The 27500-nt window shown below is 39.1% G+C and overlaps 1 protein-coding gene across 1 annotated transcript; it reads right to left on the bottom strand.

The window, feature by feature from the left end:
• Positions 1 to 1907: 1907 nt before the first annotated feature.
• LOC133242288 (dedicator of cytokinesis protein 11-like) lies at positions 1908 to 27172 on the bottom strand. Its single transcript, XM_061408383.1, has 6 exons — positions 27040 to 27172; positions 19108 to 19318; positions 18564 to 18740; positions 18024 to 18124; positions 16357 to 16495; positions 1908 to 2362 (listed from the first exon to the last, which is right to left on the bottom strand). The coding sequence occupies exons 3-6, from the start codon at positions 18606 to 18608 to the stop codon at positions 2240 to 2242; spliced, it is 408 nt and encodes a 135-aa protein (XP_061264367.1). The 5' UTR covers positions 18609 to 18740; positions 19108 to 19318; positions 27040 to 27172; the 3' UTR covers positions 1908 to 2239.
• Positions 27173 to 27500: the final 328 nt, after the last annotated feature.

Here is a 27500-nt window from a genome sequence, read left to right as displayed (position 1 = left end):
TTTTTTCTCCTTGGCCATCAATGAATCATGTCCAATTTTTCCACATAGTATCTCTTGCACTTGTCCTTTCTTCTCCATTCTTGTTCACATCTATGGGCTTATGGACTCATAATTAGATTACTACAATAATTATCTAATTGGTTTCCATATTTCCATCTCTCTTGGACTCAAAAGCTTCTGGCAGCAATATAAAAGATTACATTCATAAAAGTAATGTTTAGTCAAGTAATATCTCCATTCAAAAACCTGGACTGGTTTCCTTCTGTTTCTTGAGTAAACTCCAAATGCGGTTATCCTGGTATTAGAGGCCTTCCAAAATTCAGGTGTGAATTTTCTTTCTAGATTCAGAATCCATTACTCCCTTGAACAAAACTGGCCTCTTCACCATCCCCTGAACTTTTACAGATTATTTCTGCACCTTTGCTTGTGACAGTCCTCCTGCCTAGAATAGCTTCTCATCTTTGAAAGCCTGTTCAAGGCTTTCTTTTCTCCATGAAGTCATCCCTGAACATTAAAACGCACAGAAGCCTCTCATCCCTTGAATATGATATGAGTTATGGATAGCATCATTCATTTGGCAGTTCTCATAGACAACTTATCCTGTCTTATATTGTTAATTCTTGTATTATTTATTTTTGTGTCTATCTTGCCTCCTCAACTAGACTGCAACTTCCTTGAGGGCAGGGGTCATTTGTTATACGTTTTAAAATGACCCACAAGGCACAATGCCATGCTGGGGGATAAGATAAAGACTGGTCATTGACAAAAGATTACTCAAGTTTCCCTAAGATGCCTCATTCTCAGGAGGCAGCACTCTCTCTGGGTGATGATTTTTTACACATATGTGCTAAATATAATAGTTTTAAAGGTGAAACTAGCTCTTCACATTACTCCAAGATATTAAGGAATTACAGACTGCTTCTGGAATTTCTGAATTCCTTATTGAAATACAAAATTAACCTTTCATAAGTAATTTAATGTTCCCCTGAAAGCTTAAAAATGACATGTAAAGAAAAATGGCCAAGCCAGGTGCATAATAAGCTCTAAGATTTACTTAATCACAGAGTATTTAAAAAGCCAAAGCTCCATGCAATCCACTTGTATTTCAGTGTCTGTTTTTTCCTTTTTTGTCTATAAAATAGGCTAAACTACATATGAAAAATAAATCTAGGACTTAATGTTTACATGAAAGGCAGCCAAAATTTTATGGATAGTTCAAGGTAAAAATGTTCACATTTGTGAAACCAAGTTCATATCTTGGTTTCTCCTGAATTATTTAGTTAATCTGAGGTTTCTTCATAGTTAGAGATGCAATCCTTAGCCAGCAGCTGCTAAATACGTGGTGGTTATGGATACTGACCCAAGAAATGCTGTGATCATCAAGTTCTATCAAAATCCTTATTAACCTTGTAAACTGAAGAAAGTCATCATTACAAAATCCCTACCCTCAGATTCTGCTGCTAAAACTTGGAAGTAACTGCAAATCTCAGAGATGTGTGTTTAGCTTTATGGACAGCCTCAGCTGATGAAACTTAGGCAACAAAGGCTGCTTGCTAGGCAAACACAGGCCCCAAAGGAATCCCTTGCCTCGTATGTAAAGAGACCACTGACTGGAATACCTAGCATCATTGGATCAAAACTTGAAGGACTGGTAAGCCTGGTATTTCTATATATGTCCTTTCTTTGTGAAAATTTCTTTGTTTATATAATGCTTTTGTTTTCTTTAGCCCAGTCTAGACCACTGGAAGGCAAGGTTTCAAATTATCTCCTCAGTTGGAAGTATCCATGTTTCGTGAAAAATTTATCAGTTTTTTTCTCCAACGTCTAGTATAATAATGAATTTAGCTTCCTGTCAAGAAAAACACTAAATTCAAAGTATTATTTCCTTCACTTCTAATTACAAAGAAGTTTTACCTTTTGAGTGCCATTATACCATTTTACACAGTGCCATTAATATTTTAAGTAACAAGTAAGCAAATCGGATTAAAGTTTTTGAACTCTACTTCTCAGTATATTGATTTATCTTAAAAAGTACAAACTAAGCACAGTGGTGCAATTTTCCAGGCACTTTCAAGTTGCTTAAATATTTACAAATATGTAAGCACCCTGTATGAAAGCATGAAAGTTTTGGTGTCAGGAAGAAACACTCTGTGTATAACAAATCTTTAAATTTTTAACACTTGCACAGCTCCAAATATTCCTGAGAAAGTTCAGTCTTGTTGTCCCTTGACACATGTCCTCATATTTCAGCAGTGTATCTTGGGGAACCATAACTTCGGTCACTCGATGTACCACTAATTGCACAAAATACATGTAATGTGTTGCTCATCCAGGGAGAATGCATTGGGTCTTCTTGTATTATCTAAAACGAAAGAAATGGCATGTTTATCACTAAGCAAAATAGCCATGGCCAAAAAAGGTATGTGTATACGAAATCACAGGCATATTCCAATTTATCACTGACACTTAGCTATTTAAAATGATGTAAAGCAGAAAGAGCAAAGAAAAACATTACTGACTCAAGTCTTCAAAGCTGTATTACAAAGGCAGCGTATCAAAAAAGCAGAAAAGATCTGGTTACTCATTAAGAAAAACAAAAGGTTGTAAAATGCAAAATTCAAAAGAAAGTGAGAGGTAATAAAATGTTTAAAATTTTTTTTTAATAGACGGTCAGAAAAGAGCCTCAACAGTGAACTATTTGATATGAGTTTATAGATCATCTTCTAAGAGTGGTTCTCAAGTTCACTTGGGGGCTATTCAATATGCAGATACCCATGCCCCTTTCCTGGAGACTTGGGAAATAATTTTAAGTGAAGAGAAAATAAGTCAATATTTCCAAATATACACCATAATTATGTAAACTCATTGATGCAAAAAAAAAATTAATGAAGAACTTCATAAATGTATTAATAATTTTATAACCTATAAGCATAAACCATATATATTCATAATAGTATAGACATTTTAAAAATTATCCATTTTGTGTGATCAAAGGCAACAGATATCTCATGCATGGATTAGATGAAAGAATAGCATACCAACCTCTTTACTGAACAATACCAACTTAGCTTTCGAGCTTTCAAGACTAGGTTCTCAAGTTAGCTTTGAAACTTCAGTAGGAAGCCTGAAAATGGCTTCTGGTGGCAGTAATGGGTCATATCATTTGTGTTGCTACAAATCACATCTTTATTATAAAGTCCATAATACAAGATTTTCCTCTTACAAAAGCTTGAAGAAGTTATAAAAGGACTTCATATTTTGATATAGTGTAACAGATAACACTGAAAAGGGCCGAGGAATATCCAGGCCATATCTTTTTGTCAAGTCATCATTTACGGAGCTAAACAGATAACTGACATTTCAATGCACAGCTATATTTTATCTTATTTTATATTATTATATTTACCTTTGGGAAATAACAAATCTCAAATTTTGTGACTAAAAATAGTTACTTTATATGGGACTGTAATTGGAAATATTGATTTATAAAACTTCAGTAAAAACTCAACATTTGCCTAAACTAAGGTACATCTAAATATGATACATCATGACCGGACAGCTTTCATAAATATAAACCAATAGAAAGCAAGATTTTCTTGGTTAGCTATAAATATATTATATATAATATATAAGATAGAAGAATGCATAACATATAATGTATAATATATAATATCAAGGGTCTAAAATGTGGTCTCTAGAACTAAATATAATAGCCATGGTTTATAGAAATTAAATGAGAAAGACAGGTGGGAAATATGACAGCAGATTCATAAAACCCACATTTTGGGGTGTTAAAAAAGAGACAAGGAACTTCCCTGGTGGTCCAGAGGATGGGACTCTATGCTCAGTAGGGTGGTGGGATCAGCCCCTGCTCGGGGAGCTGGATCCCACATGCCACAGCTAAGACGTGGTGCAGCCAAATAAATTTTTAAAAAGAGAGAGAGAGAGAGAAGAGGCCCAAAATGGAGTCACTTGTGCTAAACCCACATCACCTGAGTTATAATATATGGCCTACTTGTAGTTTTAGCCTTTTCCAGGCATCATGAGAAACACTGGGCTGGAAGAAGCACAAGCTGGAATCAAGATTGCCAGGAGAAATATCAACAACCTCAGATATGCAGATGACACCACCCTTATGGCAAAAAGTCAAGAGGAACTCAAAAGCCTCTTGATGAAGGTGAAAGAGGAGAGTGAAAAAGTTGGCTTAAAACTCAACATTCAGAAAACGAAGATCATGGCATCTGGTCCCATCACTTCACGGGAAATAGATGGGGAAACAGTGGAAACAGTGTCAGACTTTATTTTTCTGGGCTCCAAAATCACTGCAGATGGTGACTGCAGCCATGAAATTAAAAGACTCTTACTCCTTGGAAGGAAAGTTATGACCAATCTAGATAGCATATTCAAAAGCAGAGACATTACTTTGCCAACAAAGGTCTGTCTAGTCAAGGCTATGGTTTTTCCTTTGGTCATGTATGGCTGTGAGAGCTGGACTGTGAAGAAAGCTGAGCACCAAAGAATTGATGCTTTTGAACTGTGGTGTTGGAGAAGACTCTTGAGAGTCCCTTGGACTGCAAGGAGATCCAACCAGTCCATTCTGAAGGAGATCAGCCCTGGGATTTCTTTGGAAGGAATGATGCTGAAGCTGAAACTCCAGTACTTTGGCCACCTCATGTGAAGAGTTGACTCATTGGAAAAGACTCTGATGCTGGGAGGGATTGGGGGCAGGAGGAGAAGGGGACGACAGAGGATGAGATGGCTGGATGGCATCACTGACTTGATGGACGTGAGTCTGAGTGAACTCCGGGAGTTGGTGATGGACAGGGAGGCCTGGCGTGCTGCGATTCATGGGGTTGCAAAGAGTCGGACACAACTGAGAGACTGAACTGAACTGAATCTTAACTAGTCAAAAAAGTACATATATTACTTTCAAGTTTGGAATTTCCTGGTCAGCACTAGTGAGGTAATCCAACTGACAGACCCTTGCTGTGCTCCAGAGGAAGGTGAGCTTGCTGGAAACAATCAGGTCTCTTTTAGAATAACTTCCTTGACCTGACTCCTTGTACCTGTAAAAGGCTTCCGTTTTCTATGGCTCTTCAGAGCTTCTTTCAGTCTGCTACATGGGATCCTGCTGGACTTGTGAATCACTGAATAAAGCCAAAATCTTTAAAACTGACTCACCTGACTCTGAATAAAAAGCAGAGACATTACTTTGCTGACAAAGGTCCATATAGTCAAAGCTATGGTTTTTCCAGAGTTGGACCATAAAAAAGGCTAAGTGCCCAAGAATGGACACTTTCAAACTGTGGTGTCGGAGAAGACCCTTGAGAGTCTCTCAGACTGCAAGGAGATCCAACCAGCCCATCCTAAAGGAAATCAGTCCTGAATATTCATTGGAAGGACTGATTCTGAAGCTGAAACTCCAATATTTTGGCCATCTGATGCAAAGAACTGACTCACTGGAAAAAGCCCTGATGCTGGGAAAGATTGAAGGCAAGAGGAGAAGGGGATGACAGAGGATGAAATGGTTGGATAGCATCACTGAATAAATGGGCATGTGTTTGAGCAAACTCCAGGAGGTGGTGAACGACTGGGAAGCCTGGTGTGTTGCAGTCCATGGGGTTGCAAAGAGTTGGACATGACTGAGCAACTGAACAACCACAGTTGAATTTTGTTTTTTCACAAGGAAAAAAGAACCATATAGAATGCTCTAAATAACTTGATCATCGTAATAGCAGTAAATTGAATAATTTGCTTTCAATTTGAATAATTTAGAGTTCAAGGCTAGGTCATACAGTTGCATGCAAATTCTACAACTGTAATATATATTGCCTTAAAATGCTATAATTGTTTTATATTTTTGTAAAGGAGGAGTTTTGCTGTTTTTTCCTATGGACAATGGAGAAGAGAACCCCGTAAACTAGACAGTTTCTAGGAACAAATTGTGTAGTCTATTTGATTAAAGTATTCCCAGATGGCTCAGATGGTAAAGAATTCACCTACAATGCAGGAGACCCGAGTTTGATCCCTGGGTTCAGAAGATCCCCTGGAGAAGGAACTGGCAACCCACTCCAGTATTCTTGCCTGGAGAATTCCACAGACAAAAGAGCCTGGTGAGCTACAGTCCATGGGGTCACAAAGAGTTGGACATGACTGAGTGACTAACACTTCAACATAACCCAGAAGGGTGAGGGTGAAGAGAGGCATATCCCCACCATACTCAGGGGCTGAACCTGAGACACAGACAATAAAGGAAGCGGAATGATTCCCTGCCTGCCTAGTCCTGATCACTGGACTGCTTTAGGAAGGAGACAAAAAAGGACCTCGGAAAACTGAGCAGCAAAGATATGCCTTGGGATGGTTTACACTCACTCTTAAGTGGGTTAACAGAAGTCAAGATGACAAAAAGAGGAAACAGATCACTGAGTCCAGACTCCTCAGGCCGGCGAGATTCCCTGCCATGAGAATAGGAGAGCAGGAGACTGGGATGACTCATCTCATTGAAAGATGGATGATGAAAGTCTGGCTGCCTGGCTTCTCCATACTGAGAAGATGACCATGGTTAGAAAATTGGACTCCTGGTCATGCAGTACAACTTTGGACTAATTATAACAAATTTCCCAAAGTCCTTTCTAACAGGAGTTAGATACCACAAGAAAGGTAGAGCTTGGAGTCAACTAGCTCCTGTTTTCTTTGAAATCTTTCTTCTCCCCCTCCCCATCATTATACTGCAGTGCTTTGGCACTAACCATGGTCAGTCTATTTGTAAGGACACCCTCCATGTGATGGTCTCACGCAGGGGAGTGTCTTCAGGCAAGCAGTGAAATGCTCATATCAGGACAGAGGAGGTTCTCCTTCCTGGAACCAGCAATAAGAATGTGTTCTCTCAAGGGCTGTAGTTATCCTTGTTTCTTTTAAGGGGTCTTAATTTCATAAAAAATTGAGAGTCTGAAGAGTTTCTGAAGCAAATATTGATCTTATTGGCTGTTTTCCTTCTTAAGGAAAGCAAAGAGACATTATGTAAGCTCAATAGGGCTCAGGCACTGAGGACCAGACCATCAGGCCATGACTTTTACATCTGTGGTGAAGACGTTAAAATAGCTGAGTGACAATCCATGTATAGAGTAGTTGTAAACACAGATTTCAGGAGCCTAATATAGGAATGACATTTACCAGGATAATTCAGGAGTACTCTGGTTTTAAGGTAAGTAGATCTATAAAAGTCTTAACTACTTAATTATGACAGAATTTGGCTGTCAGTGGTGAGCAGATCTTTGCTTCTATATGTTTCAGGTTGTGAACTATATAACTAAGCTAGTTATAACTGACATTAACAGTCAGTCAAACATTAGAATGCTAGGTATTATGAAATGAGAGTTTTGCAGGCTGTATGGGTATTAACACAATTCCTGAATTTTGGGATTCACTCAGGATCTCACCTAAATGATCATACAGTTGTCCCTCAGTATCCCCAGATGATTAGTTCCAGGGCCACTGTCCCCCTTCCCCCATGGATATTAAACTCTGAAGATGCTCAAGTTCCTTATATAAAATCACACACTATTTGCATATAACTTATGCATATCCTCTCCTGTACTTTAAAATCATCTCTAGATAATGTATAACAGCTAATACAATGTAAATGTTATGTAAATAGCTGCCTACATGCAGGAAATTCAAGTTTGGCTTTTTTGGAACTTTCTGGAAATTTTTTTCAAATATTTTCGATCTTCAGTAGGTTGAATCCCTGGATGCGGAAGCTGCGAATATGGAGGGCCAACTGTAACTAGTTTCTTACAGCTAAAACAGGGATAGTCATTTAGGGATCTGGCTGCTGAGCCAATCATTTCACTTCTCTAGGACCCTTCTTGAGAGACTCTTAGCCATGCTCACAGTAGATTAACTAGACTTGCACAGCTACTCACTTCTAATGGCACAGTGGTGCACAGAACAAAATAGTTTACTACATGAACAACTGCTGAAGCAACTGCCAGTAATTGCTTCAAATCTGATTTGCGGTATAGAACAAGGTGGCAGAGGAGTGGACATGGAGTGCATCTCTCTCCATGGATACATCAGGACTACACATTCAGACACAGAAGTGCTTGCAGAACAGCAGCTGAGAGCAGACGGGAGTACCCGACCACTGGAAAAGAGTATATAGAAGCATGCAAACACTCGGTAGGACAAAGGAACTAGGGGGAAAAACAGGAGTGTTACTAGGGCTGGACCTGCCCTCAGTGGGTGCTGAAACCGAAGGTGGGGTCCAATCCCCACACTGGGGCAATCATCTGGGTCAGAGGAGAAATATTTAAGGTTGAGAATGAAACAGCTGATCTGTGGTAGCCTAAATGGAATGAGAATAAGACAGTCCTTGCCACAGCCATACATACCCCGGACAGGGAAGCAGGTCCCCTGCAAGGCACAGCAGCTGGAAGCTGGAGCGCTGGGATTGTGGAGCAATTCCAGGGTGAGGGCTGCTGTTGACTGTGGCAAGACTGACCTAGGAGATGTGAGGGAGGAAATTGTGGTGGAAAGTGCCTGTGGTGGAAAGCTAGGCAGCCACGGAAGCAAGACGATACTGCTGGAGCCATCACCATAGCCTCTCTCTCCCCACATGCCAGCACTGGCAGCTGAACAATAGAGAGGCTGACCCATCAAACCCCTGACTGCACTGAACTACAGAGCAGGACCCCATCCAGGGTGTTCCTCGAAGTGACTGATGCGCTGAACTACAGAGTAGGACCCCTACCTACCGGGGCCTCTCTATGTGCCTGACATGCTGAACAACAGTGAAGGACCCCAGGCAAGGGAGATCGCTAAGTGCCTAAATGTGCGGAGCTACAGAGAAACACTAGCCAAAGAGGTCTTCTGATCGCCAGCTACCAGAGGCTCAAAAAAGATTCTGATAGGGCAATAACTCCTACAGCAGAGGCAGTCCGTATCCCTGAACACTTGGTGCTGCCATGATCCCTGAAGGCGGCTGCGCCACCTTCATGCTCAACCCTCACTGGGGCAGAGCTGCCACAGGCAAAAAAAAATCTTGCATCTACGCACATGGGGTTGCTTTGGTTGTGTCCAACTCTGTGACCCTGTGGACTGTGGACTGCCAGGCTTCTCTGTCAGGGGGTTCTCCAGGCAAGAATATTGGAGTGTATTGGCCAATATTGGTTGCCATAACCTTCTAGAGCACTGTGTTTATTGCTGCCCTAGCCTCCAACCATCCTGAGTACTTGGTGCTGCCTGAAACCTGTGACCCAAGCAACTGCACCACCTCCGTAGCTGGCCCTCACTGGGGCAGACCCAAGTCCTCCAGGGCAGCCTCAGGAACAAACCCAAGTGGACGACCCATGTGCAAAGGTGGAAATAAACCACAATTGAAACCCAGGGGCAGTGTGGCTAAGAAAGAAGACCCAAAACCTTCCCACCAGCTGTACAAGCCGCAGATTAAATCCACACGATCAACTAGGCAGACTCTGTGTCTATGGGATATATAAAAGGACACTGAGAGCTCCCACCAAAGAAAACGCAATATTTCTTATAGCTGTGTACATTGGAGAAAATTTTTGAAAAGTTTATACTTGATAATTTCCACAACATGGATAAGGAAATGGTCAATCAAGTCCAGGAGTTGCAAAAAAAACAAAAGGAAGAAAGAGTTTAACCTTGAAGCCTGGGAAAAGGAGACCTCAAACACAGTAAGTTTAAAAAATCATTGAAAAGGCAGAGAAATACTACACAAATGAAGGAACAAACTAGAAACACAGAAGTCCAAATAAATGAAGAAGAAATAGGCAAACTACCTGAAAAAGAATTCAGAATAATGATAGTAAAGATGATCAAAACCTTGAAAACAGAATGGAGAAAATGTAAGAATCAATTAACAATGACCTAGAAGAATTAAAGAATAAATATACAGGGACAAACAATACAATTACTGAAATTAAAAATACTCTAGAAGGAATCAATAGCAGAATACCTGAAGCAGAAGAATGGATGAGTGAGCTGGAAGATAAAATGGTGTCAGATCAGATCAGATCAGATCAGTCACTCAGTTGTGTCCGACTCCTTTCGACCCCATGAATTGCAGCACACCAGGCCTCCCTGCCCATCTCCAACTCCCCAGAGTTCACTGAGACTCACGTCCATCAAGTCAGTGATGCCATCCAGCCATCTCATCCTCTGTTGTCCCCTTCTCCTCTTACCCCCAATCCCGCCCAGCACCAGAGTCTTTTCCAATGAGTCAACTCTTCACATGAGGTGGCCAAAGTACTGGAGTTTCAGCTTCAGCATCATTCCTTCCAAAGAAATCCCAGGGCTGATCTCCTTCAGAATGGACTGGTTGGATCTCCTTGCAGTCCAAGGGACTCTCAAGAGTCTTCTCCAACACCACAGTTCAAAAGCATCAATTCTTCGGTGCTCAGCCTTCTTCATAGTCCAACTCTCACATCCATACATGACCAAAGGAAAAACCATAGCCTTGACTAGACGGACCTTTGTTGGCAAAGTAATGTCTCTGCTTTTGAACATGCTATCTAGTTTGGTCATAACTTTCCTTCCAAGGAGTAAGAGTCTTTTAATTTCATGGCTGCAGTCACCATCTGCAGTGATTTTGGAGCCCAGAAAAATAAAGTCTGACACTGTTTCCACTGTTTCCCCATCTATTTGCCATGAAGTGATGGGACCAGATGCCATGATCTTCGTTTTCTGAATGTTGAGTTTTAAGCCAACTTTTTCACTCTCCTCTTTCACCTTCATCAAGAGGCTTTTGAGTTCCTCTTGACTTTTTGCCATAAGGGTGGTGTCATCTGCATATCTGAGGTTATTGATATTTCTCCCGGCAATCTTGATTCCAGTTTGTGTTTCTTCCAGGCCAGCGTTTCTCATGATGTGCTCTGCATATAAGTTAAATAAACAGGGTGACAATATACAGCCTTGACGAACTCCTTTTCCTATTTGGAACCAGTCTGTTGTTCCACATCCAGTTCTAACTGTTGCTTCCTTACCTGCATACAGATTTCTCAAGAGGCAGATCAGGTGGTCTGGTATTCCCATCTCTTTCAGAATTTTCCACAGTTTATTGTGATCTACACAGTCAAAGGCTTTGGCATAGTCAATAAAGCAGAAAGAGATGTTTTTCTGGAACTCTCTTGCTTTTTCTATGATCCAGAGGATGTTGGCAATTTGATCTCTGGTTCCTCTGCCTTTTCTAAAACCAGCTTGAACATCAGGAAGTTCACGATTCACATATTGCTGAAGCCTGGCTTGGAGAATTTTGAGCATTACTTTACTAGCGTGTGAGATGAGTGCAACTGTGTGGTAGTTTGAGCATTCTTTGGCATTGCCTTTCTTTGGGATTGGAATGAAAACTGACCTTTTCCAGTCCTGTGGGCACTGCTGAGTTTTCCAAATTTGTTGGCATATTGAGTGCAGCACTTTCACAGCATCATCTTTCAGGATTTGGAATAGCTCAACTGGAATTCCATCACCTCCACTAGCTTTGTTCGTAGTGATGCTTTTTAAGGCCCACTTGACTTCACATTCCAGGATGTCTGGCTCTAGGTCAACTGCTAAAAGCAGAATAAAGTAAAAAGAATGAAACGAACTGAGGATAGTCTCAGAGACCTCTGTGACAATATTAAACACACCAATATTAGAATTATAGGGGCCCTAGAAGAAGAAGAGAAAAAGAAGGGGTATAAGAAAATTTTTGAAGATATTATACTTGATAATTTCCGCAACATGGATAAGGAAATGGTCAATCAAGTCCAAGAGTGGTAGAGTCCCATAAAGCATAAACCCAAGGAGAAACACACCAAGACACATACTAATCAAACTAACAAAGACTAAACACAAAGAAAGAATATTAAAAGCATCTAGGGAAAAGCAAGGAGTAACATACAGGGAAACCCCATATGTTTAACAGCTGATCTTTCAGCAGAAACTCTGAAGGCCAGAAGAGACTGGCAGGATATATTTAAAGAACTGAAATGGAAAAATCTACAACCAAGATTACTCTACCTGGCAAGGATCTCATTCAAATTTGATGGAGAAATCAAAAACTTTTCAAACAAGCAAAAGTTAAGAGAATTCAGTACCATCAAACCAGCTTTACAAGAAATGTTACAGGGACTCTATAGTCAGGAAATACAAGAGAAGAAAAAGTTCTACAGAAAAAAACCCCAAACAATTAAGACAATGGCATTAGGAATATATCAATAATTACTTTAAGTGCAAATCGATTAATTGCTCCAACCAAAAGACACAGACTGGCTAAATGGATACAAAAACAAGACCCATGTATATGCTGTCTACAAGAAACCCACTTCACACCTAAAGACACATATAGACTGAAAGTGAGAGGATGGAAAATTGTATTCGATGCACATGGAAAGCAAAAGAAAGCTGGGGTAGCAGTCCTCATACCAGACAAAGTAGACCTTAAAATAAAGAATATTATAAGAGATAAGGAAGGACTCTACATAAAGATCAAGGGATCAATCCAAGAGAAAGACATAACAATTGTAAATATCTATGCACCCAACATAGGAGCACCTCAATACATAAGACAAGCACTAGCAGACATAAAAGGAGAAATTGACAGTAACAAAATAAGTAGGAGACTTTAACACCCCACTCGCACCAATGGAAAGATCATCAAAACAGAAAATTAATAATGAAATACAAGTCTTAAATGATTCATTAGATGAGATGGATCTCATTGACATCTTCAGGACATTCCAGCCACATGCAGAAGGATACACCTTCTTCTCAAGTACCCATGGAACATTCTCCAGGATAGACCACATCTTTGGTCACAAATGAAGCCTCAGTAAATTTAATAAAATTGAAATCATATCAAGCATCTTTTCCAACCACAACGCTATAAGACTAGATATCAAGTATGATGAAAAAAATCTAAAAAGTACAAACACATGGAGATTAAAGAGTACATTTTAAAATAACAAGCAGATTACTGAAGAAATAAAAAGGGATATCAAAAAATTCCTAGAAACAAGTGACAATGAAAACACGGCAACTCAAAACCTATGGGATGCAGCAAATGCAGTTCTAAGAGGTAAGTTCATAGTAATACAATCCTATCTCAAGAAACAAGAAAAACATCAGTATGGGGAGGGAGGAGGGAGGAGGGTTCAGGATGGGGAACACATGAGAAATAAAGGAATAAAAATTAAAAAAAAAAAAAAGAAAAACATCAAATAGACAACCTAACTTTAAACCTAAAATGTAAAAAAAAGAGCAAAAAAACCAAGATTAGTAGAAAGAAACAAATCATCAAGATCTGAAAAAGAAATGAAAAAAATGAAATGAAAAAGAAATGAAAGAAACAATAGTAAAGATTAATAAAATGAAAAGCTGGTTCTTTGAGAAGATAAAATGGACAAACCATTAGGCAGACTCATCAAGAAAAAAAGAGAGAAGAATCAAATCAACAAAGTTAGAAATAAAAAAGGAGAGGTTACAACAGACAATGCAGAAATACAAAGGATTATAAGAGAGTATTATGAACAATTATATAGCAAGAAAATGGATAACCTGGAAGAAATGGACAGATTCTTAGAAAAGTTTAGTCTTCAAAGAGTGAATAAGGAATAAATAGAAATTATGAACAACCCAATTACAAGCACTGAAATTGAAGCTGTGATCAAATTTCTCCCAAAAAACAAGAGCCCAGGACCAGATGGCTTCACAGGAGAATTCTATCAAACATTTAGAGAAGAGCTAATGGCTATCCTTCTAAAACTCTTTCAAAAACTGCAAAGGAAGAAAAACTTCGAAACACATTCTATGAGACCACCATCACCCTGATACCAAAACCAGATACAGACAACACAAAAAAAGAAAACTACAGGTCAATATCACTGATGAACATAGATGCAAATATCCTCACAAAATTTTAGCAAACAGAATTCAACAAAACATTAAAAAGCTCATACACCGTGATCAAGTTGAGTTTATTCCAGGGATGCAAGGATTCATCAATATATACAAATCAATCAATGTGATACACCATATTAACAAATTGAAAGATAAAAAAGCACATGATAATCTCAATAGGTGCAGAAAAATCATTTGACAAAATCCAGCACCCATTTATGATTAAAACTCTTCAAAAAATGTAATCAATACTGTGAAAATGACTATACTACCAAATGCAATCTACAGATTCAATGTGATCCCTGTCACAATTACCAATGGGATTTTTCACAGAACTAAAACAAAAAATTTCACAATTCATATGGAAACACAAAAGACCCCAAAGACCCCAAATAGCCAAAGCAGTCTTGAGAAAGAAGATTGGAGCTGGAGAAATTGACTTTCCTGATTTTAGATTATACTACAAAGCTACAGTCATCAAGATAGTATGGTACTGGCACAAAAACAGAAATATTCACCTATGGAACAAGATAGAAAGCCCAGAGATAAAGTCACGCACCTATGGGTACCTTAGTTTTGACAAAGGAGGCAAAAGTATACAATGGGGCAAAGAGAATCTCTTCAATAAATGGTGCTGGGAAAACTGGACAGCTACATGTAAAAGAATGAAATTAGAACACTGCCTAACACCATACACAGATAAACTCAAAATGGAGTAAAGATCTAAATATAAGACCAGAAACTATAAAACTTTTAGAGGAAAATATAGGCAGAACACTCAATGACATAAATCAAAGCAACATCCTCTATGACCCACCTCCTAGAGCAACAGAAATTAAAACAAAAGTAAACAAGTGGGACCTGATTAAACTTCATAGCTTTATCACACCAAAGGAGACTGTAAGCAAGGTGAAAAGACAATCCTCAGAATGGGAGGAAACAATAGGAAATGAAACAACTGACAAGGGATTAATTTCCAAACTTTACAAGTAGCTCATACAACTCAATACCAGGAAAATCAAACAACCCAATCAAAAGGTGGCAAAAAGACCTAAACAGACATTTCTCCAAAGAAGACATACAGATGGCTAACAAACACATGAAAATGAGCTCAACATCACTCATTATTAGAGAAATGCAAATCAAAGCTACAATGCGGTATCATCTCACTCCAGTCAGAATGGCCACTGTCAAAAAGTCTACAAACAATAAATGCTGGAGAGGGTGTGGAAAAAAGGGAACGCTCTTGCACTGTTGGTGGCAATGTAAATTGATACAGCCACTCTGGAAGATGGTTCCTTAAAAACCTAGGAATAAAACCACCATATTACCCAGCAATCCCACTCTTAGGCATATACCCTGAGGAAACCAAAATTGAAAAAGACACATGTATCCCACTGTTCATTGCAGCACTGTTTACAATAGCTAGAACATGGAAGCAACCTGGATGTCCATCGACAGATGAATGGATAAAGAAGTTGTCATACATATACACAGCCAAAAAGGAACATATTTGAGTCAGTTCTGATGAGGTGGATGAACCTAGAGCCTATTATACAGAGTGAAGTCAGTCAGAAAGAGAAAGTTAAATATTGTATACTGATGCATATATACCGAATCTAAAAGTTGGTACTGAAGAATTTATTTGCAAGGCAGCAATGGAGAAACAGACATAAAGAAAAGACTTATGGACATGGGGAGAGGGGAGGAGAGGGGAGATGTATGGAGAGAGTAACATGGAAACTTACATTACCACATGTAAAATAGATAGCCAACTAAATTTGCTATATCTCTCTCAAGAAACTCAAACAGGGGCTCTGTATCAACCTAGAGGGACAGAATGGGGAGGGAGATCGGAGGGAGGTTCAACAGGGAGGAATATATGTATAGCTATGGTTGATTCCAGAGAAGGCGATGGCACCCCACTCCAGTATTCTTGCCTGGAAAATCCCATGGATGGAGGAGCCTGGTAGGCTGCAGTCCATGGGGTCGCTAAGAGTTGGACACGACTGAGCGACTTCACTTTCACTTTTCACTTTCATGCATTGGAGAAGGAAATGGCAACCCACTCCAGTGTTCTTGCCTGGAGAATCCTGGGGATGGGGGAGCCTGGTGGGCTGCTGTTTGTGGGGTCGCATAAAGTCGGACACGACTGAAGCGACTTAGCAGCAGCAGCAGCAGCAGCAGCAGCAGCAGCAGCAGCAGCATGGCTGACGTATTTTGATGTTTGACAGAAATAAACAAAATTCTGTAAAGCAATTATCTTTAAATTAAAAAATAAATAAATTTTAAAAACTCTAATTTTCATTACATTATTTAATGGTTAAAGAATATACAAACAAATTTTAAAATAACAGACTTGATTTCATTGTAACACCATTTCAAACTAATTGGTTTGCTAAGTAACACTTTAGGGACCCAGATCATGTTTTCCTTTTCAATCACTCTAATACTTGCCTGTTCATGAATAATGTCAGACAATTCTTTCGCCATGTCTCTGAAATTTGACGTGAGCTCTTCATGGTATTCAATCTGATCCTCTTTCATTAACCACTCATTTAGTTCCAGTGCAATGCTGCATGCTTGGATGAACTTCCTGTAGATGAAGATCAAAGGTAAAGTTTTTGTTACTTATTACGCAAAAGTCTCACTGACCATTTAATATTTACTTTAACCATGGTTTGCCTAGAAGGAAGAATAGAATCCCATATTTTCTCACTGTGGTTTTGTTAATGCCATCTCCTAATCTGAAATATCTTTTCTTTTCCATCTTTGCTTCTGGTTTCTTATCTCTTTCAAAACCTAGCTCAAAATATTTAACCCTCTAGGAAGCCAACCTGCTCAGTCATTTACTCGATATGGTATCAGCTATGCTTGTGCTCACAGTAATTTATATCTGTAGATAATGTCATTTATTCAAAAACAGCTAATTTGGGGCTATGTACCCAGTACAGTGCTGGGTGTTATAGGTATGAAGTATCTGCCCTGGGTTGGTAAGAGTGGTGACAGGGAGTTGATGACTTATCATAAAAATATCTTTCCATTATTTCATATGTATATGTTTAATGTGCATAATTAGAATGCAAAACTTAGGGGACAAAGTACCTCACTGACCATTTGTTCTGTATCCCTATGATAGCAACTAGTAGAATCTTTTTTTACATGCCAGGCATTAATACGGAGAAGGCAATGGCACCCCACTCCAGTGCTCTTGCCTGGAAAATCCCCTGGATGGAGGAGCCTGGTGGGCTGAAGTCCACGGGGTCGCTAAGAGTCAAACACGGCTGAGTGACTTCACTTTCACTTTTCACTTTCATGCACTGGAGAAGGAAATGGCAACTCACTTCAGTGTTCCTGCCTAGAGAATCCCAGGGATGGGGGAGCCTGGTGGGCTGCCGTCTATGGGGTTGCACAGAGTCAGACATGACTGAAGCAACTTAGCAGCAGCAGCAGGCATTAATAAATATTGAATGAATGACTACTGGTTACTATGTAACCTGAAATAGCTGATAATACAGAGATAGGAAAAATAAATGAAGTAAGTTGGGAGCAAATGAGTGGAAGTTCTCCTTCTACTCAGTCTGCTTTACTCATCTCTCCCTCTTATTCTGAATGTAAACTCTTTTATACACAAAACAGATTTTTTCTACTGCGTGATCATTCAAACATGCCTTGCCTTAGAGGGACTCTCAGACCAGAGATGATATCATATGCCCTAGCCTGGCAGAATCCAAGTGGAACTAAGGATACAGGATAGAAGTAAGCCTATCCAACCCTTCCTACCCTAAATGATCTGGAAAAGCTGTGACATGAGGTCAATCAGGCAAAGGAGGAAATCACGTAATGAATGTAGGCTTCTGTTTGTGTCACAATATCCAGAGCAATGAAGTGGTTGCCATATTTAATGCCTTGGGTCACTAGGAGATTGTTACAGTTCGGCAGCAAGAAAGAGATCACACATTTCCTCACTACCTAAAATACCATTAGAAGGTAACTTAAACTTTATAAAAGGGAATCGATAATTTTTTAGAGGGACATAATTTGGTGAATATTTTGGTTTCACTTAAGAAGACAATGGAGTAAAAAAAAATAGTGGTCTGATCTGAAAACTACAAAGCACTTACCTAAACATGTCTTTCAACTCATTTACTTTTTTGGGTGGATACTTGCTATCTTGACTGTCATTTAAGACAGCCCTTGCATATGCCAATGGACCTGCATTTACCTAAATTACAAAAGGAGAAAAATGAGAGTTGTCAGAATGTAATTAAAAAGTCATTTTTGCATTTCTCTTTTTAAAAAGAATACTATATTAAAGATCCATACCTGAGAAACATATTTACTATCTTATTATAAATTTACTTAAAAAAGATTAACTAAAGCAAATCATCTGCCAAAATTATACTCTAACAAGTTACTTAACAATTTCTCCTATCTAAATATAGGGCTTGGCTATAGTCAGAGGGATTTATGTTAAAGCTATCTGACATAACAAAAAATTTACAGAAACTGAACATAATGTCTTTATTAAATTAATAAATAATGTAGAGATTTTTGCACCCAGTCAGAGTATAAGACAATTACAATTAGTGTTTGTTCTGTGCCCTTATGAAAGTGAGAGGAACAACAAGAAACGTTTAATACATGGTTAGCAACCAACATACCTGCACTGAAACACAGCCCTGCAATTTAAGTAAGAGCTGAATCATGTCCACGTCAGCAGAAGAGCAAAGCTCTGCAGCTTTATTTTATTTTATCCGTGGCAACATCAATTGTCTTTAAATGAATCTGCTGTTCATAGTTTATAGAAATCCTCTTCACATATGGAAACGAGTTTGAAGCTATTAAAGATTAAGATTGACAGATGAGTTTTTAAGATAGTAAATCAGCCAAATTTAAAAAAAATCTATTGTGCTTAATTCTCCCCATATTTTCTCTGGAAAATCCCTTAGAGACCAAATAGGTGCCTTATTACTTCAGGACTGAAGGAGAAATTCTCTCTGAGACGACTCAGACTAAGCATGAATTACATACTTACATATGGGAAAGGAATGGTTTATAACATAGCATGTTTGTGTAAGTGAGTGACTGAACAGCAGAACAATAAATGATTAAAATTTCAATTACATTTTCCTGCTGACCAGCTGCTACTTGTATGTATCAAAAAAGATCATGTCAAACAAAGAAGTTATGCCAAGTCCTACTTACTAGTCAAGATTGTACGGCGTTTGCACTGTTCCTCTATACAGCCTTGCTTTTTGCCTGACAATGTATAAGGAGCCTCAAAAACAAACCTGTTGATATTATGGTTTCTTTCAAACTCAGTTTTTCTTTCTGTGAGTTCTTTATCATCAAAGTAGGGCTTCACATAAGTGACTTGGATATGAGCATATTTGGGATCAAGCTCTTTGACATTTACCTGGAAAGTAAGAAAGTTTTGTGTTTTATTAAACAGGAGGGAAAATGGGGTACAGGTAAGCTACTAACCCCTCTGAGATCAACTGTGGAACAGTGTCATTGAATACACTGCGAGATGAATACACAGTTGGAAGAGATCTTTGCTCTTTCTTCAAGGATTGTCTCCTTCTGATTATTAAGAAGTTACAGAAGCTATTTGGAGATTACAGAAATGTAGACAGAAAAAACTGCAATGCTACCACTCAGCAATGACCATCATTTACATTCTCATATATTTCCTTGTAATCTTTTTTTCTATGCATATATATTTATTTACAAACTGGAGATCATGCTGAGCATTGCTTTATCATTTGCTTTTTTTAAAAATTTACTTTTATTTGCTTTTATGTTACATTCAATTTCTTTTTTAAAATTTTTACTTATTTTTATTTTTTAATTTTTATAATATAAATTTGTTTATTTTAATTGGAGGCTAAGTACTTTACAATACTGTACTGGTTTTGCCATACATTGACTTGAATCCACCACTGTTGTACATGTGTTCCCCATATATTAAAATGGCTAACTGCACATTTGAAAGTGACAGTGAAATCGCTCAGTCGTGTCCGACTCTTTGCGACCCCATGGACTGTAGCCTATCAGGCTCCTCCGTCCATGGGATTTTCCAGGCAAGGGTGCTGGAGTGGATTGCCATTTCCTTCTCCAGGGGATCTTCCCAACCCAGGAACCGAATCCGGGTCTCCCACATTGTGAGCAGACGCTTTACCATCTGAATTCCACCTCAAAAAATACTTATTACAGAGAGGATTCTCAGAAGATGGCAGAGCACCAGACGTCTATCTTCTTATAGAGACAATAGTTACACCGTCATTACCTATCTGATGAAACAATTTTGGATCTCTGGAATCTGTTGAAGACTTGCAACTTCCACGGGAAGACTTGGACAGAAAATTGCCTTAAATTTGATTTTGTTCAATTTTAACTCTGGGCACAATGGCAGCCACCCATACCTCATCCCTCAAGTACTATGGCAGATAGCTGTGTGCATATTCCTAGAGCAGCTTGTAGGAGCCAGGATGAACAAAGACCCTGTCTTCCAAATATTGTGAATCTGTGCTATGACTGCTGATTGCTGCTTCTGGTCACAGGGGGACAGTCAAAGAGGCTGTGGCCATTTTTATACCACCTCTTCCCTTTGTTGCAATGCCCTCCCCCTCTGCCTAAAGTGACTTTCAGGGGATTTAACAGACCAGTACCTTTCCTCTCTCTTTCATTTTCCTCTCCATCCCCTCTTAGGAGCTGGACATCCAATACTAGACTGTTCTAAGGTAACTGCATAAATGAGGGTGACTAGAAAGTCACTGCGCATGCTCAGGGGAAGGCACAGGCTCAGAAAAGACTTGAGAAGATCCCAAATTTACACCTCAGGCGGATTCTTGGGACAGACATAGCTTACAGCAATTAAAAACAACAACAAAACACAGGAAACTCTGCGACAGGGAGAGAATCTGATTTCCAGAGAGATCACAATATTACATTCAAATATCCAGTTTTGAACAACAAAAAAATTGCAAGGCATACAAAGAAATAGGATAGTATGGCCCATTCAAAACAGAAAAATAAACCAATAGACATTATCACTGAAAAAAAAGTGATAGCAGATCTGCTAGAGAAAGACATTAAAACAACAGTATTCATGATCAAAGAACTAAAGGAAGTTGTGGAAAATGTCAAGGAAATTATGTATCAACAAAATACCGATATCAATAAAGAGCTAGAAAATCTAAAAGGAAACCAAAACCTTTTTTGTCAGAGCTGAAAAATACAACAACTGAAATGAAACATCACCAGAGGGATTCAAAGACACATTTCAGCAGGTATAGCCAATTTGAGGATAAGACGATGTCAATGATGGATCAGAGGAACACAAAGGAAAAAAACTGAAGAGAGACAGAGGCTATGGAACATGAGGAATATCATCCAGCAGGTGAACATGCACACTATGGGAGTCTTTGAAGGATAAAAGAGAGAGAAAGGGACAGGGAGACTATCTGAAGAAATAATGGGTGAACACTCAAATCTTACGAGAGACACAAAACTCAACAAACTCCAAGCAGGGTAACTCAAACAGATCCATGCTGAGACATACTAAAATCAAATGTCAAAAGTCAAAGCCAAAGAGAGAATTTTTTTCTTTTTTAAAAATTATTTTTTTTAATGAATGCTAATTATTTTACTATGGCAAAGAGAGAATTTTGCAAGAAGCAAGAGACAAAGACTTGTCACATATAAGGGATCCTGAGTAAGATGGTCAGATTTCTCATCAGAAATGTTGATGGTCAGAAGGCAGTGGACTTTAAACAAAAAACATATCTATTAATCAAGAATTCTATATCTTGCAAAGCTGTGCTTAATAGTGAGGGAGAAACTAAGACATTCCCAGGTAAAGAATAGCTGAAGGAGTTCATTACCACTCAGTTCACTTCAATTACTCAGTCGTGTCCTACTCCTTGCGACCCCATGGGCTGCACCATGCCAGGCTTTCCTGTTCCTCACCAACTCCTGGAGCTTGCTCAAACTCATGTCCATTGAGTCGGTGATGCCATCCAACCATCTCATCCTTTGTCATCCCCTTCTCCCCCTGCCTTCAATCTTTCCCAGCATCAGGGCCTTTTCCAATGAGTCTGTTCTTCGCATCAGGTGGCCAAAGTACTGGAGTTTCAGCTTTAGCATCAGTCCTTCCAGTGAACACCCAGGGTTGATTTCCTTTAGGATGGACTGGTTGGATCTCCTTGCAGTCCAAGGGACTCTCAAGAGTCTTCTCCAGCACCACAGTTCAAAAGCATCAACTGTTCCATGCTCAGCTTTCTTTATAGTCCAACTCTCACATCCATACATGACTAAAGGAAAAACCTTAGCTTTGACTAGATAGACCTTTGTCAGCAAAGTAATGTCCGCTTTTTAATATGCTGTCTAGGTTGGTCATAGCTTTTCTTCCAGTAAACAAGCATCTTTTAATTTCATGGCTGCAGTCACCATCTGCAGTGATTTTGGAGCCCAAGAAAATAAAGCCTGTCACTGTTTCCATTGTTTCCCCATCAATTTGCCATGAAGATCCAACCACTCCATGCTGAAGATCAGCCCTGGGATTTCTTTGGAAGGAATGATGCTAAAGCTGAAACTCCAGTACTTTGGCCACCTCATATGAAGAGTTGACTCATTGGAAAAGACTCTGATGCTGGGAGGGATTGGGGGCAGGAGGAGAAGGGGATGACAGAGGATGAGATGGCTGGATGGCATCACTGACCCGATGGACGTGAGTCTGAGTGAACTCCTGGAGTTGGTGATGGACAGGGAGGCCTGGCGTGCTGTGATTCATGGGGTCGCAAAGAGTCGGACATGACTGAGCGACTGAACTGAACTGAACTGAACTGAGTGGGATGGGATGCCATGATCTTCATTTTTTGAATGTTGAGTTTTAAGCCAGCTTTTACACCACTAGGCTTGCCCCATATGAAACACCAAAGGGAGTCCTGCTGGTCACAATGAAAGAACATCAGACAGTAATTCAAACCTGTATAAAGGTCTTGGTAATTATAAAATCTAGTATTATCATAACAATAGCAACATATTTCTGTTTTTTGATTGCTGCATGATTTAAGAGACTTTACATTAAGATATCATTAGTCTACAGGAAAGTCCACTTGTTAAGAATCCTCCATCCATTGCAGGGGATGTGGGTTCAATCCCCAGTAGGGGAACTAAGATCTCGCTGCAAGATGACTAAGCCAGGGCACCACAACTAAAAAAGCCCCTGTACCACAGCTACTGAACCCATGTACTCTAGAGCCCATGCTCTGCAACAAAAGAAGCAATATACTGCATTAACATAATGAAGAAAAAAAAAAAGAACATGATCATCTCAATCAATGCAGAAAATGCATTTGACAAAATTAACACCTGTTCATAATGAAAACACTCAACAAACTAGGAATGGAAGGAAATGACTACAATCTGACCAAGGGCCACTGTGGAAAACCCATAGCAAACACTGTATTCAATTCTGTGACAAGGGATAGAAATTTTCTTAGTAGTTCTTAAAACTTCTCCAAAAAGCCTACATTCAAAAATTCTTTATTTTCTTTCCAATTAAATATCTAGATTTCTCCAGTGAAACCTAAGGAAATAGTTGAAGTTAATTATCTGGCCTAGACAAAACATAGAAAAGAAATAAAAAAGAGGTCAAGACTGATTTTAACCTCATAAAAATAAAGTATATGGTAAAACATTCAAGAAGTACATGAGGGTACACTTGAAAATAAATGTTTTTCTTCTCCATAAGACTCTAGTCTATCTCTTTAGGGATAACTATTACTACTTTTGTATCATTCCATCTATGGCTGATTCATACTGATGTATAGCAAAAAACCCCACAATATTGTAAAGTAATTATCCTCCAATTAAAGTAAGTAAATTAAAAACCAACTTTGTATCATTCCAGAAATTTCCTAAGCATACACAAGTGAGTGTCTGAAAGTATCAGTTTTCACAAATGTAATCATCCTGCCCATAATGTCTGCATCTCACATTTTTCTCTCAAGAATATATCTTGGTTGGTTCATTTAAATACTTATAAATTTTTAAAGTAGTTTAGCTATATCCATTACGAGGGTAGTACCATTTCCTTAACTGTATGGACACAGATTGTTTCCAGGTTTTTGTTACATAAACTTTATAGCAATAAACATCTTAAACGTATATCTTTGTGTACATATACAAGATAAAATCTTAAACGTGAAATTATTGGGTCCAGGAAACGTACATTTAAAATACTGGAAAATATTGCCCACTGTTCTTTAAATTGTTTGTGCCCTTAAGCAGATTTTATTCTTTGGCAAGTAAAAGAGTGTTTCAAATTTTCAACTTCACACATTAAGAAAGAAGAAGGATTTTAAAAGTAGCAACTGCTTCTTTTATCTGTTGCCTATGAAGAGTGACTAAAATATTGTGTTTACAAAGAGGGTCAGGAGTCCAGCTGCCTGATGGTGGTTTGTCATTAGTGCCTGTTGGCCAGGTTTTCAGAGGCAGCATAAAGCAGAAAACTGCATGTTTTTCTGCAAGCCTGGCTTTCTAATAACTTTCCATTTATAGTATCAGTAGTGTGGTAGCAAGCCTAAAACTTGCTGGCTACAAAAGAGAAAATTTTCTGTTGTCTTAATTCAATAAAACAACACAGAAGACTGAGACTGATAAGAAGCAGAGAGGTTTTGCCAAATATTAATGAATTCTGGACCTGTCAGTATACATTTTAAATATCTAAGATATTCAAGATAAAATCATCTCCATAAGATACAGCTAAATTTACAAAGTGAAGAGATCATTTTCATGGGGGAAAATGAAGTGTCTTTACCATCGCCAAGGGCCTTTCACTCTGGCAATGCTGCCTGTTAGCTATCAAGTGTTTTGCAGAGCACCATGCACATCACAGTCACTCGGTACGTATTTCTGGGGCCTGCAGATCTTGCACTGTATTAAAGGGCTTTCCTACCTTAAAAATCAGCTCTCATCCTAAACATGCCCATGGTGACTAAGGACAATCAGTCATTCCCATTGTGCTCTTCTGCAATTCTGTCTATAAGGAACTATGCGTTTCTAAGAAACAGCCTCTCTTGCTGGAACCTTTCTCATCCTTGCCTTGGCAGGGTCTAGTGGGATGGATCATCTTTAGATCAAGGCATCTCTCCTAAACCTACATCACTGCAAATATAGCTACTGAACTAAGGCTATCTTAAGAGTGAAATGTGTGTCGTAAGATGATTTTTCCTTTAAAAATCTCATTTATTTATGTTCATGTTTGGCTGCATTTGATCCTCCTTGCTGCGGTGTGTGGGCTTTCTCTAGTTGTGGTGAGCTGTGAGTACTCTCTAGTTGTGGTGCCGGGATCAGAGTGCAGGCACAGTAGCTGTGGCGCACAGGTTTAGTTTCCCCACAACATGTGGAATCCTCCTGGACTAGGGATCAAACCTGTGTCTCCTTCACTGGCAGGCAAACTCCTGCCCACTGGACCACCAGAGAAGTCCCACCTAAGATGATTTTAATCATAAAGTATGCAATTGACAATCATGAGGCACAACAACATTAACAATAATGGCTAACTTCTATTGAGCATGCTAGTTTCTATGTTATTATCAAATGCCTTCTTATATATCAGGAACTCTAATCACTTTCCATACATTGAATAATTTAATCCCTACAACTATCAAGGATGTATATTGTCACCCTGCTTATTTGACTTATATGCAGAGTACATCGTGCAAAATGTCAGACTGGATGAAGCACAAGCTAGAATGAAGATTGCCAGGAGAAATATCAAAAACCTCAGATATGCAGATGACACCACCCTTATGACAGACAGTGAAGAGGAACTAAAGAGCTCTTGATGAACGTGAAAGAGTAGAGTGAAAAATTTGGCTTAAAACTCAATATTCAAAAAATGAAGATCATGGCATCCCATCCCAGTACTTCATGGCAAATTGATGGGAAAACAATGGGGACAGTGACAAGCTTTATTTTCTTGGGCTCCAAAATCACTGCAGATGGTGACTGCAGCCATGAAATTAAAAGATGCTTGCTCACTGGAAGACAAGCTATGATCAACCTGCTGCTGCTGCTGCTAAGTCGCTTCAGTCCTGTCCAACTCTGTGCGAACCCATAGATGGCAGCCCACCAGGCTCCGCTGTCCCTGGGATTCTCCAGGCAAGAACACTGGAGTGGGTTGCCATTTCCTTCTCCAATGCATGAAAGTGTAAAGTGAAAGTGAAGTCACTCAGTCATGTCTAACTCTTCGCGCCCTGATGGACTGTAGCCTACCAGGCTCCTACGTCTATAGGATTTCCCAGGCAAGAGTACTGGAGTGAGGTGCCATTGATCAACCTAGACAGCATATTAAAAAGCAGAGACATTACTTTGCTGACAAAGGTCCATGGAGTCAAAGCTATGGTTTTTCCAGTAGTCATGTATGGATGTGAGAGTTGGACTATAAAGAAAGCTGAGCACGGAACAGTTGATGCTTTTGAACTGTGGTGCTGGAGAAGACTCTTGAGAGTCCCTTGGACTGCAAGGAGATCCAACTAGTCCATTCTAAAGGAAATCAGTCCTGAATATTCATTGGAAGGACTGATGCTGAAGCTGAAACTCCAATACTTTGGCCACCTGATGCGAAGAACTGACTCATTGGAAAAGGCCCTGATGCTCGGAAAGACTGAGGCAAGAGGAGAAGGGGATGACAAAGGATGAGATGGTTGGATGGCATCACCGACTCAATGGACATGAGTTTGAGCAAGCTCCGGGAGTTGGTGAGGAACAGGGAAGCCTGGCATGGTGCAGTCCATGCGGTCGCTAAGAGTAGGTCACAACTGAGCTGAACTGAATTCATGCAACAACTCTATGAGGAAGGCACTATTATTAAGTTCATTTACTAACAAGAAAAATGAGGCCCAGAGAGGTTAAGTATATTCCCCATGGTCACACAGCTAGTAAGTGGCAGAGAATGGAGATCTTATTCCTTCTCTCTGATTCCAAAGCCCCTGTCCTTTCTTTCGGGATCTGGAAAGACTCTATTTCCCATGTCTCTCCTCCACCAGCTAAAAAAGGAAAAAATCAGAAGCAATGTGCTACATCTGGTACTAATAAATAATGATTTCAAAATGCAGGGCATGTTACCTTGTCTGAATCCTGAATTATTTTGACATTCTCTGTACCAAATTTTTCACCATAAAGTTTAACAAGTCTCAGGGAAATCTCTGAGAGGCCAGTGAGCTTTGGCTCTTTATAGATGTACTCCTTTTCATCCTCTTCTTCAAGAAAAAAGACTATTATAAAGTTAAACACACAATACTTTATAAGCATTATGAGCAAATGCAGCATTTAGAGAACATCTACTAAGTAATCAGAAATAATGTAGTTGAGATAGATTTTAAATAATAGTTCTAAAAGCCACATGTATATATTGTAGCTGAATAAATGAGAACGTTCAAACTCACAGTCATATGAGCATATCATTGGCCTGAAGGTTTTTACACTCAATTTTTCATCACTTGTATACTTCCCTGATTTTTATTTGAGAACTTTCAGTACTCAATTCAGTACTTAAATTAACATTTAAGAAGCCTGACTGAAAATGA

This window comes from Bos javanicus, chromosome X (genome assembly GCF_032452875.1).
Source record: "Bos javanicus breed banteng chromosome X, ARS-OSU_banteng_1.0, whole genome shotgun sequence".
NCBI classification, from domain to species: domain Eukaryota; kingdom Metazoa; phylum Chordata; class Mammalia; order Artiodactyla; family Bovidae; genus Bos; species Bos javanicus.
Note: the sequence above shows the minus strand (reverse complement) of the source record. Positions and strands in the feature narration are given on the sequence as shown.

Coding starts and splice junctions, on each gene's coding strand:
- LOC133242288 (XM_061408383.1), bottom strand. CDS start 18,608: ATGATTCAGCTCTTACTTAAATTGCAGGGCTGTGTTTCAGTGCAG. Junction 18,125..18,563: donor AGGGCTGTGTTTCAGTGCAG/GTATGTTGGTTG, acceptor TTTGTAATTTAG/GTAAATGCAGGTCCATTGGC. Junction 16,496..18,023: donor GAGTTGAAAGACATGTTTAG/GTAAGTGCTTTG, acceptor CTTCATCTACAG/GAAGTTCATCCAAGCATGCA.